The following is a 13,079-nucleotide window of genomic DNA, read 5'->3' as shown; positions in this document are numbered from 1 at the left end:
TGAAATCCAGACCTCATGTGTTCTCCTGGAACCTCTGCCCTTCCCTGAGCCACCCCATGCTGCTTCCAGGGACTGGCCCTGAGCAGACACTGTGCCCCCACCCTGTGGCAGCTGAGGGGAATGTGTGTTCTTTGTAGAAACCTTTTTCCTGACACTTGATTGGCTCGGAGGACTGCAAGGAGCAGGGCCCTGCTGGTGTCCGGGGCTGTAGAGAGCAAGCAGCAGCCCCAGGCACCAAGGGAAACATTCAGTCTTGTGCCCTGGGTAGTCTGGGAAAGCAGAAGAATATCCTAGGAAATCCCTTCATGGAGGTGAAGGGTCCACTCCTTAGCACAATACCCTAAATAAATTAATTTTGGTCCCATGGGTGGTGGGTGTAGGGTTGGAATATATATGTGACATGCAAACCACATTTCCTGGCCAACCGACCTTTGTGGACAGCCAATTGAATTAATTAGCCATTTCAGTGGGAAGAAAGTTAGTCTGTCTTTATCATGTTCAGGCTGCTTTCCCTCACACTTAACACCCACATTTTTGGAGTCATGGGAAATCTCTGTATGACAAGTCATCACATGGAGAGATATTACAAGAAACAGGGACTATCATAAATATGATGATATGCCTCAGGGATTTTTGACCCTAAGAATATTAAAAGTCATAGGCAGATTTGAAAAGTGTTCAGAAAGGTCTAACTAAATAGTTAATTTTATAAAAATATTTTACTTTATTCTATTCCATAGATGAGCATGTATTATCTTCTGTTCAGCTAAAGAGTGGAATAATTGATTTAATATATGTATGAATATATTTTCCTTCTAGATCAGGGGGACAATAAACTTTACTGTAAAAAATCAGATAGCAAATATTTTAGGCTTGCAGGCCATATGATCTCTGTGATAATTCCTAAATTCTCATGCCGTAGCGCAAAGGTAGCCATGGACAATTCAAAAAAAATGCATAAAATTACTTCGGCTACAGGTTACAAGTTGTGCTTAACAAAATAATTGTCATAATGCATTATAAATTGAGTATTATCAGAGCGATAGTTCTTTCATTATGCACGATTATCTTGGAATTCATCCCAAGTTGTAGCTGGAATAATTTTTAATATACTTTTACTGATTTTCAGAGAGGGAGAGTAAGAGAGAGAAACATCAATGATGACAGAGAAACATTATTCGGCTGCTTCCAGCATGTACCCCCTGCCCCCCCCCCACACACACACACTGGGGATCGAGCTGGCAACCCGGGCATGTGACCTGAGCAGGAATCAAACTATGACCTCCTGATACATAGGTCTACACTCAACCACTGAGCCACATCGGCTGGGCAACAAGATCCTTTTTAAGTAATTCCTTTATTTATGGTTATTTTTAATGAATAATTGAAATGAAAATATAATACTCCAAACACAATCAAAACCAAGAGGAGTATATATAAATATTTACTTCATAGTTGGTAAAATACATAACACATTGAAGCAGAAGCTAATTCAGAAAGTTTTATTAGCAATAGGTGTTAAAAATTTACAGATATTGTGGGAACAAATAGTCCATACACAGTGAGGCAGTCATGGTGAATTCTGACTTATGTTAAAATGAGAGAGACACACTAGCCAAGTGAACAGTAAATAGAAAATTGTCTAATCCTCATTGTCCCCTGAATCCTCCTCTTTGGGTTTGGAGAGGAGTTTCATTACTCGGTGTATAGGAGTCTTCACAGACTCATAGTTCCATCCCTTCCTCATAAACATCTTCTCAATCACACCTGGCATCCTGTAGCCCTTGCTTACAATGAAATCTTTGAAGGCAATTGGTCCATAAAGTTCATCAATAATGTCTGGTTCAAGATGCCTTCCATCGGTCAAATGTTCCTTGTCAGGGACGACTTTAGGGTCAGGCAAAGGCTGGCCATTGACCAGCTTTTTCCAGGATTTGGGGTCCAGGTACCATGCTCCATACCTTATCTTCTCCCGTTTGGGTTTATAAGGGTCTTCTGCTTTTCGGAGTTTCCTTTGCCAGTTACCTTCCTGCAGGGAGAATTTTCTCTGCTGTATGTCATCTAGCTGTTTGCAAGGCCTTATCTTCAAAGGAAGCTGGCTTATTTTCTTTATTTTGGCTGTATTATGGGTGAGTGGGACCTCTAAGTCAACTTCAAACTGTTTCATGAGGTCCTCTTCATCAATGCCTATGTCTCCAAAATTGTCATCGATCCATCTGCAGAATTCACGAATTCTTCTTCTTGATTTTTGGAGCCCAAGATCTTTGGGGATATCCGTTGTGCATGCTGCATTTGTCTGTTCCTCAGGAAACAAACTGAATAAATATGACTGGAGGCTCTCCTTGGCCGTTTGCACGTGGGTTTGATCTTCAGGTTCCAGGTTGTCCTCCTCGGGAGGTTCCAGGTTGAGCTTCCAGGAAGATACGGGGTGGACTGCCTGGGGAGGCTCCAGTTTCACTGCCTGGGGAGGCTCCAGGTTCGCTGCCTGGGGAGGCTCCAGGTTCATGGCCTGGAGAGGCTCCAGGATCCCTGCCTGGGGAGGCTCCAGGTTCGCTGCCTGGGGAGGCTCGAGGTTGACCTCCTCAGGATGTTCTTCACACAAGTGTGTGGGGGTCTTCTTTCTTTCCTTGGTGCCCTCACAATGTGCCCACGTGTCCTCCAGCTTCCTGTCAGGATCTAGCACTTCCAGGACCTTGAGCAGGAGGTCTGGAGGGAGAGCTTCCTCCAGATTCGGGCAGTTCGCCAGGGACTGCTGGGTCAGGCTGGCTTCAATGTTCTCTACAAAGGCCTTCCGTGCTCGCTGGGCTGGCGAGAGCTTGGAACACAGGTCCGCTCCCGTGGGCGGCTGCCTGTGAATCTTTTTGGGCGGAGGGCGGGGAATTCTATGAGCAATCATGGGGAGAAAGCCCTCCCGAGGGCCACGAGTGATCACATCTTCAGCAGATGGACAGCCCGTTCTGAAGTCGTCCAGTCCCTCCTTCACAAATACCCACCGCCGGCTGTCCATGGAGGTGGGGCACTTCCCAAGCTGCTTGTTCTGCCTGCAGAGATAGCGGGAAGGCAACCTGTCCCTGTCCTTGAACCAGGGCTTAAATTCCATGCCCAGGGGCAAGGGCTCCAGCGGCGCTGGCCCTAGCAGCCACTTCTTGCTGGGCTCCGGCTTTTTGTCGAGCTTCGGCCCTGACTGCCACGGCTTGATCAGCCCTGACTCTATGAGCGCCTTCTTCCTCAGGTCCGACTTTAACAGCCACCCCTTGTGGGGCTCCGGTAAGGGCCACTGCTGGCACGCCATGGCGCCCTTGGACCAGACGGCCTCAGGGGTTTGTTGTCCCAGCGGTCCCGTTGCTAGGAGACCATTGCCCAGTGCTGACTCATTCTTATTCTTTCCTGAGGCGGGTTAGCACGTGCCCCTGCACAGCCTGCATTGTCCAGGAATGGCCTGCAAGGTTGCGTTCTTGCTTGTGGTAGAGAACTGTTCCCGTGTATGGGCACACCACAGGTCAGCTGCCCATTCATCTTTTTTTTTTTTTTTTAAATATTTTATTGATTTTTTACAGAGAGGAAGGGAGAGAGATAGAGAGTTAGAAACATCGATGAGAGAGAAACATCGATCAGCTGCCTCCTGCACATCTCCTACTGGGGATGTGCCCGCAACCCAGGTACATGCCCTTGACCGGAATCGAACCTGGGACCTTTCAGTCCGCAGGCCGACGCTCTATCCACTGAGCCAAGCCGGTTTCGGCCCCATTCATCTTTTGATGGACTTTTGGATTGATTCCAGTTTGAGGCTGTTTCGAAATCATGGGGTCACGAATATTTCACGTGTTCACATCGTCATACAAGTACTTTCATTTCTCCTGGATAAATTATAGGTAACAACTGAAAGGCGGGAGCTTCTGAGAGCCATGTTTTTTCTATGTACTCACAGCCGTCAGGTTTTGATATTTGCCCAAATATGGGTGAGGTGAGTGAGGCATTGGGTGTACAACTTCAGATGGCACCCAAAATCCCCCTCAGAAATCAAGATCAATTATCTTTTAAGGTAACATTTCAACATAATCAGAAAAACAGTGCCATATTAAAGCCTGAGGACAAAGGATAGATCAGTGCCCTACTACTGATCCTGTCTTTATTTAAAAGCCATGTGTTGTTCACCATCCATTTTCTTTTTACAAATAATATTTGCCCTTTTTGGATACTGTTGTGTTTCTTGGAAACAGCTTGATTCTTTGGGACCCTTTTTAAGATTTGATTTAAATAAACAGAGCAGTTCCCTGTGATAGTACATGGCTAAATACTGTTATACCATGTGGTATGTTTAATTAACTGTTCCTCACTACTGAAGCAAGACCCTTCCACGTAAATTATTCAGTGCCTGTGCATTTAGAGGTTTTCTAGTCTGGCTGACAGTAAATGTGACTATTGCAGGCCCTGTGTTAGTATCAGTTATCTAGAATCCTTTCCAGTGGTTTCTTTCCTGGCTTCTAATAATGTATTCACACATAAGCTGATCAGTAATCCCCTGAATCATTCATGTGGGGTGCAAGATTCTGGAGTTCCCTCTCTTTCTCTCATTTTGCTCTCTGGTTGTCTGCCTTGAGATCTCTACCCACCTTCTTCTCTATAGTGTGTTAGCTCCATCTCCTCTACATAGCGTGACTGCTGGTCTTTGCCTCTCTGCCTGTGGCCTAGAAACGGAAGGAATGTGGAGCCATCATAGGAGTCACCTCATTTATTTCCTATCTGTGAGGCATCTGTCCCTACTTCCTGATGTCCAGTGTCTTTCATAATTTTATCTTATTTTATTTCATTATTTTTCCAGGTGTTCCAGGGCATATATCTGATCCCTGTTACTCTATTTTTGCCAGAACAGAAAATATAATTTACTTCTTTTGTTTTGTCTCCATCAATTCGTGAGTCTGCCTTTTCAAAGGTCACCGGTGACTTCTAAGCCATCAAATACCTTAAAATTCTTTCTGTTCTCCATGATTAGAGATTACAGATCACACCCACATTACTGAAACAAATGCCTCTCTTAAAAATCCATACCAATATTTTCCCCTAATACTCAGGATAATCACCTACTTCAAATTCCAAAAAAATAAATAGTAAACTCCTTAGCATGTAGCATTAGGTGTTTTACAATTTGAATGTAGCGTGGCTTTTTCTAGGTCATAGCCAATAATACTCTTATACACAAATTACAGACTAGATGTAATTCTCCAACCATGGCAGCAACTTGAATCTTGTCCTAAAGTACATTTATTTCATCCATTCAGCTATTCAACACACATTGGTTCAGTTCTCCTTTTGTATGAGGTAATGTGTGATACTCAAGCCATTGCAATGAATCTTCACCATCTGATTATTTTAAAGATTTTCTTCAGACATCACTGTTGAAGGACATTCTTTCTGATTAAGTGTTAAGTGAGTCATGTTGAGATTGCCAATCAATTAAATATAATCAAATATATTAATACAGCTAAGATCCCTTAAGATGGTTGGTAGAAATTAAAATATGAAGCTAAGAAATAGAAAATCAGTGACCATTATTCAATCTATTCTAGAAATCATTGCTTGAAATTAGTATTATTATTAACATCATTATTAACATTAATATTATTGTTTCCTGCAATAGGAAGCATGAGGAGAATATCTCCATTTAAGTTTAAGAACGAAGTGACATTGTCATAGGAAAATGACAATTAGCCTAAAGGTGATGTCCAGTATATTCAAACCCCTTTAGAAATTCACTTTTGTCCCCTTTTGTCATATGACATATACTTTTTCCAAAGAGGAAAAATAGATGTACAACAGAAATTACTTGTACCCATTATTACAATTATCAAGTGAGTCCTAGCTGGTTTGGCTCAGTGGATAGAGTGTCACCCTGGGGACTGAAGTGTCCCAGGTAACATTTTGTTCAAGGTCACATGCCCAGGTTTGGGGGGGGGGGTGGTGGGCAGGGCTCAATCCCAAGTAGGGGAGTGCAGGAGCCAGCTGATCAATGATTCTCTCTCATCACTGATGTTTCTATCTCTCTTTCCCTCTCCCTACCTCTATGAAATGAATAAATATATATATTTTTTAAATTATCAAGTGAAATATAATGAATGAGCATCAGGTGTTCCAAATAATGTTTCTAGAGCTCGCTTCACTCTTAAATACAGGAGGTTACATTACTGTATGAACATAAGCATCTTCCAAGTATTCATCCTACTCTGGCTATGGCAGTTAACATTAGGAAATATGGCTATTGAAAAAGAGCCTGCTGCAGTTGTTTGCCATCTCCCAAAGCAAATATTTCTGAAGAGTGATTACTGATGTAGAGTACTTATCTTTCCCAGTTGTCCCATTTTTTGCTTCTTAAAGTAATACAGAGCATGTGAAGGTTGTGTGTTCAAAGTAGTAGCTACCATAATTTGATCACTTATAATAAGCACAATGAAAACATACTGATACCTTGTAATATAGCAAAATTTTTCAACATCAGATTATTCCACTAACTTCCCCTTTTAATTTTCTTTTTTAAAAAAATCAAAATGACATTGTTTCTGAATCTATTTTGTTCATTGGTTTATTTAGTTCATTAGATTCTACATATGAGTGAGATCATGTGAACTTATCTTTCTCTGACTGGCTTATTTCACTTCGCATAATACTCTCCAGGTCCATCCAAGCTGTTGCAAATGGTAAGAGTTCCGTTTTTTTTTCAGTTGCATAGTACTCTACTGTGAAAATGTACCACAGCTTTTTTATCCACTCATCTGCTGATGGGCACTTGGGTCAAATCACAGCTCCATATTTAATTTATTGAGGAAACTCCATAATGGCAGCATCAGTCTGCATTACCACCAGAAGTGTACTAGGCATCCTATTTCTCCACAACCACACCAACATATTCTGTGAAGCATCTTGCCTGTAATCTCACAGGATAAGAACATGGCTGTGCTGTAATATGAACTTATTTCTGCATACCTCCAAAGTTTGTACTTTTAATACTGTTTTCAAATATAATTTTTATTGATTTCAGAAAGAGGATAAGAGAGCTAGAGGGAAATAGGAACATCAATGATGAGAGAGAATAATTGATTGGCTCCCTGCCTCCTGCATGCCCCCCATAGGGATCAGGGCACAATCCAGGCATAGTCCCAGACAGGGAATTGAACCATGACCTCCTGTTTCATGGGTTGATGCTTACCTACTGAGCCATGTTAACCCAGTGCTCTTAACACTCTTTAGACTGTCAGAAATGAAAATGTCCTTTGTCTTTATTAAAGTACATGTTCTTAGAGCCAAATTCTTAAAAGGTTCTGTTATTCCTTGTGTGATAATATAATACAACTGCAGTCCTGGTGCACAGATCTGTGACCATTGAAAGGAAATTAATTAGAAAGTGGCCTGCAGGGTGGGACTGGGCAAGACATACCCTGGAGCCAACCTCCTGGGGTCCCTTCCCAGCCTGCCCCACATGGCAGTGCCCTGCCTTGAAGGGCATCTGTGGAGTGAGCAGGGTCTTCCCAGCAGGTGGGGTGCCTGGGTCTGGCCTGAGGGTTTTGGGCCAAAACTGGCTCTCCAACATCCCCCAGGAATCCTTGATTGCCAGAGGGCTGTTCACCACAGCTCTGCAGCTTCTGCATTGAGCATCTGCCACTTGGTGGTCAGTAAGCATCATAGCTACCAGATGGAGCATCTGGCCCCTAGTGGTCATTTCAAGTCATAGCTACCAGTCTGAAGGTCAGTTGGTTGGACGGTCACTTAGCCTTTCATATATATATATATATATATATATATATATATATATATATATATATATAGAGAGAGAGAGAGAGAGAGAGAGAGAGAGAGAGAGTTATAGTATATGTTTGGGTTTCTTTATGTTGTGAAACTCAAAAACAAAAACAAAAATTAAAGACTGTGAACAGGCTTTGAAAACTTCATGGAGCTATGATAACATAAATATATATTAGACTCTTCTGACTTTCCTCTCCTAAAGAATACAGATTTGAGGTCAGGAATGTTTCCTACTTTCTCTGGCATTAAAAAATTCAAGTGGATCAAGCACTGTTTCTGTTTGTTTCTGTATGACAACTAAAACCAATGCATGTAATTACAGCAGCAGAGAACCCCACATAATGTCTCCATGAAAGTTTATTTTGCTGGACGTAGCCATCACCAAAGCCAATAGGAAGCTTTACTGATGACTTATTTTGAAAATACCTTTTTTCATCTTAGTCAACAGGTAAGATTGAGTCAACTGTAATTGAAAGCTATCACACAGGATAAGCACCATTACAACTTTTTTTTGCCTTGGCTTCTTGGTGACTTTGTAGCACTCTCCTTTCTATTCTCCCCCTCCTCCTCTTCCACAAATATATGCTGTGCATCATTGTGTGAAGCTTTTGGTAATAGGCACTTGTGTAAAGTACCGCTTTCATTATCACAAAAATTTGAGTTGAATGATATGGTTTCCATTTCATAGATGAGGAGACATGTTCTGGGAAATGTTAGGTCACAAAACTAAACTGTGGAAAAGCAAATTTTATGGACCTGAACAATGAATGTGTAAGGATGAATGCTGCTGCACGTATCCCCAGGCTTGAATGGAGACCCACAGACACTACATAATCCTGAGCCAGAGAATATAATATTGGCCTCTTTAATATCTGAATAAATAAGTCTGGGTATTTCCAAGATTTTGAAGCCATTAGTGACTCACTTCTCTAGGATATTAAAGTGAGTTCTTTAGTAAAAGGCAGCTGTCTAAAAACAAGGTCTTGGTAAAACCAATCATAAAATTGGTGCTGGAGAAGAGAGTATTGAAACAGGATTACATCAGTCTGAGTGAAGACCTAACAATAGGGAAGAGTGTACACAATGACATAGAGGTGTGAAAGCACATGTGGACTGGCATCTGTAATGTAGGAGCATGTTTGTATGGCAGTATGTGTGTGGGAGGTGTGCCTATGTAAACAGGTATGTTATTGATTAGCCTGGAGAATTAGCAAGCTTGTGATTTTGACCAGATTTGCATTTTTGAAAAATATACTTTAGGACAAGAGAGGCTAGTTTTGAACCAATGCAGAAATAAGATACAATGGTTCCATAGACTTAATTATGATGAGAAAGTCTAGGTTAGATAGAAATTCTTGGCCTTGGCTTACAAAAATACATAGAAAAGACCTCGTTTTTCAGGCAACAATACTCTCAAAGAGACTTCATTTAAAATAGGAAAATTGCAAATAAGCATATATCTGTCCCGTCCTAACAAGATGAAATACTATATACATATAGTTTCATTTACATGTGACTTTCTTTATGAAGGCAAGCAGAAGTGCGCTCTAGATCTGCACTACAAATCTTTCTAGCTATAAATTGTCCCATCACAGACAGATTTAGCTGTTACTTTTAAAATATAAAGAAGTTGCTTGATTTCTCATGTTACATTTATGAGTAAGCTTTAAGTTGATATTGATGACATGCAAAGATTACTTGCACTTGAATAGATATGTGAGGATATTTGGTGTTGCTGGGTAGTTTACTCACACATCAATTTTGCACAGGAGATTTTCAGCACTTGAAACTCCCTCAAGTCTGCCACTGTGTTGAATGGTATGGAAATACACTTTCAAAGTGAACTTTCATGTCTATAATGAGACATTTTAATATATTTAATAGGGAGTTATGATACAACAGCACACCTAAAGATTATCCTATAATGTTGATAAATATGTTCCAGTCAGGTTTTGGGCCTTGATGCAATCCTAATATAAGTCTTCACAATTATATTATTAAATGAGACTAAAATTAACTCGGCTAGAGATTTCAAGTATTGATTAACAAAATAATGGCCATATTTAATTCCTTATAATTTTAATATTAGTAGAGCTATAGAATTCTTTTATTTTTTATTACCTAACTTAATCCTAACATTAATGCTAGCTACACTGTCAAAAAAAGAGGTATTTCTGGTGCCTTACAAACACTATAATGATCATCACCTCAATTTACAAGAACTAATGATTGTTATTAGAATGTTTCTGTTAGGTCGGAGAGAGCCGAGGATCGGATACATGCAGACGTGTGATGAGATAATGGACTCCTTCGGCATTTCTAACAGATCAGCATGCCAGACACAGATACTGGCTTCTCCCTGGGTCAAGAGGGCCCCCACACAGATACTGACTCCTTCCTTAATACCTTGCTGACCCCCTGCAGTGGGAACTTCCTCAGCTGAATACCTCAGCTCATGTCCCCTCCCCTCACCGAACCACAGTACTTGTATGCATGCATATAAGCATAACCAATGGACATAAGACACTGGGGGGTAGGGGAGGCCAGGGGATTGTCAAGGGCGGGGGGGGAAAAAGACACATATGTAATACCCTTTGTAATACTTTAAGCAAAAAACAATAAAAAAAAAGCGCCCCTCTCCCTGTTGGCGTGAATCCACATGCCCTGTCTTCGGAGTCTGTGGGTCTCCCTGGGAGGCAATAAACCTGTTCTTTTCTTTTCTTTTCTTTTCTTTTCTTTTCTTTTCTTTTCTTTTCTTTTCTTTTCTTTTCTTTTCTTTTCTTTTCTTTTCTGATTCACTCGACTCATTATTTCTTATGCCGCCTCCTGAGCCACCTAACCTAAGAGTTTCCATAATTTGTAGACTCTAGTGACATCAGGGAACATTCTGCTTCTTGTTCAAAAGTTACAAACTGAAATACCCTTGTGCATCAGGGTGGTCATTTAACTGTGTAAAATGGATCGTGGGCTTACTAAGCAATGATGAGAATTGTGATAAAGTAGCAAGTTCAGGAACCATATAAAGGCATTCAATTCAAAATTTTAATGCCTGTAAGTGAGGTATGCCTGGGACGTGCCTAATTACCTGCCCTCTGGGAGCCTTCTGCACACCAGGGTCCAGAGTATCCTCAGAGTGCAGCTCACTGCCACCACATCCCTTGCCACCTTCACCACTGTCGCCTACCCAGCCTGTGGCCCATTCCCACCAGCACTGACCATTCATCCTCTCTTGAAGTCTCTGCCAAGTGCCAGGGGCTTTGCCTATTGTATCGCACTTAGTCCCCTGCAAGGTAAACTACTTTATGCCCATTATATAGAAGCGGAAACCAAGGATGAAGCATAGGTAACCTGACTTGTCCAAGGTTTTGAAACAAGCAAATAAAAAAGTCAATACTTGATTGAAGTTGGCAGCTGGCAAGAGATCAGTGAGGGAGAGGGTGTGAGTGAGGAAGGGAATGGGGCTTGTGTGGTCATGTGTGGTGTATGCATGTTTGAGTGAGGAGCAGTCAGATCTCACAGGAGTTTTGGGTGCTGGCAGACCAAGCCCTCCTATAAGGGGAGCCCCTGCCAGCCTATGCCACATTGAAGGGGAGAGCAGCCTACACTGAGAGCCCAGCCTCAGCACCACTCAGACTGGCCTTGGACACTCCATAGTATCCTATAGCCACTCCAGCCAAATTCATGTTGCCTTACTCACAGATCCCAGGACCTCTACCTCCCTGGCTACTGGTTCCTGGGACCCTCTACCTAAGGACTCCCGCCTTTCCAACTTCTGGCTTCTTGACATCTCTGTCTTGTGGCTTCAGCAGCAGAACCCATAATGCCCCCTCCCTGCTGCCAGCTCTGGACACCTTGGTCAGGCTACCACAGCAACACACCCTGCAACACCCACCTCCCAAGCTGCTGCCTCCTGGTCACCTTGGTGAGTTGCTAAGTGCCCATCCACCCAAGGTCTTATGGCTGCAGCAGCAGAACCCACAGCTTTGCCCTTACCGGCCTCAGAGAATTTCTGAGTGTACACCTCTCTGGCCAATATAGTACAACTTCAGCTGTAAAACCTGAGACTAACACTTCCTTGGCCTCTGAATCCTGGGCCAGTGGAGTGGGTGCCACTGACTCACCCACACACTCTGGGACACCAGCCCCCAACACAGGCTCTGGGACCCTCACATTAAGTTGCAGAGTGATGCTGCCTGGCAAGACTCACACCACTCCACCAAGAGTCACTCTATATCAGTCTCAGGCACCAGCACCTCCTCCACCAAGGCTGTGGACTCCATAATCTCACAGTGAGCTGCATGCCAGTGAGAACTCAGGCAACCCTTGCCACAAGAGGCAAAACCATGAGCACATCCACAACAGTTTGCACGATGAGGCCGAGGTGAGTCACATGGTTAGATAACCTGTGATGAGACTTCATCCATAAATGAGAAGCTAACATTGAAGACCCAACTACATCAAAAAACCCAAATAACTCATGTAGGTGGCTCCAGTAGAACACTGAGCTCAGGAGATCTGAGAGATTGCACCACTGGGTTCCACAAATCACCAACTACACAGGAGGATGACTGCCAAAAGAACCTGGGTAGCATAGCAGTTGGATCTAAGACGTTGATGGTGTACCTATGAAATGTGTGTCAGAGGTGACACACGAATTCATTTTTTTTTGTTGATTTTTCTTTGTTAAATGGCATTTAAATATATAAAATAAATATCAAAAATATAAGTCTTTGTTTTACATTGGTTGCAAATATCAAAAAATTTCTATATGTGTCATGGCACCAGAATTAAGTTCGGGTTTTTCAAAATGCTGACATGCCGAGCTCAAAAGTTTTGCCATCATTGATCTAAGATATAGAAACAATTCAATGGGACAGAAAAAATGGGGAGACAAAGACACAATCCCCAACAGAAAGAAAAAGAGCAATCGCTAGAAAAGGAATTAAATGAAATGAAGGCAAATAATTTGTCAGATAAAGAATTAGAATAATGGTTATAAGGACGTTCAAATGTCTGAATGACAAATACACACAACTCAATGAGAATTATAAGAATCTCAATGAGAATTTCACCACCAATGAAAAATAGAATCAAGGGTAAATGAAGGAGGAAGGAAGATGGCAGCCAGCAGGATGATAGGGAGAAAGAGTGTGAGAGAGTGAGGGAGAGAAAGGGAAGTGTGTGAACATGGTTTGTGTGTGTGTGTGTGTGTGTGTGTGTGTGTGTGACAGTTAAATCCTGCAAGACTTTCTTGGCCTGGCAGAAAGGGCTCTCCAGGCTCTGGT

The 13,079-nt window shown here is 42.2% G+C and overlaps 1 protein-coding gene across 1 annotated transcript; it reads right to left on the bottom strand.

Moving 5' to 3' along the window:
• Positions 1-1,642: 1,642 nt before the first annotated feature.
• On the bottom strand, positions 1,643-3,292 carry LOC132223582 (protein FAM47A-like). Its single transcript, XM_059678684.1, has 2 exons — positions 2,486-3,292; positions 1,643-2,410 (listed from the first exon to the last, which is right to left on the bottom strand). The coding sequence occupies exons 1-2, from the start codon at positions 3,290-3,292 to the stop codon at positions 1,643-1,645; spliced, it is 1,575 nt and encodes a 524-aa protein (XP_059534667.1).
• Positions 3,293-13,079: the final 9,787 nt, after the last annotated feature.

This window comes from Myotis daubentonii, chromosome X, assembly GCF_963259705.1.
Source record: "Myotis daubentonii chromosome X, mMyoDau2.1, whole genome shotgun sequence".
Taxonomy (NCBI): domain Eukaryota; kingdom Metazoa; phylum Chordata; class Mammalia; order Chiroptera; family Vespertilionidae; genus Myotis; species Myotis daubentonii.
Note: the sequence above shows the minus strand (reverse complement) of the source record. Positions and strands in the feature narration are given on the sequence as shown.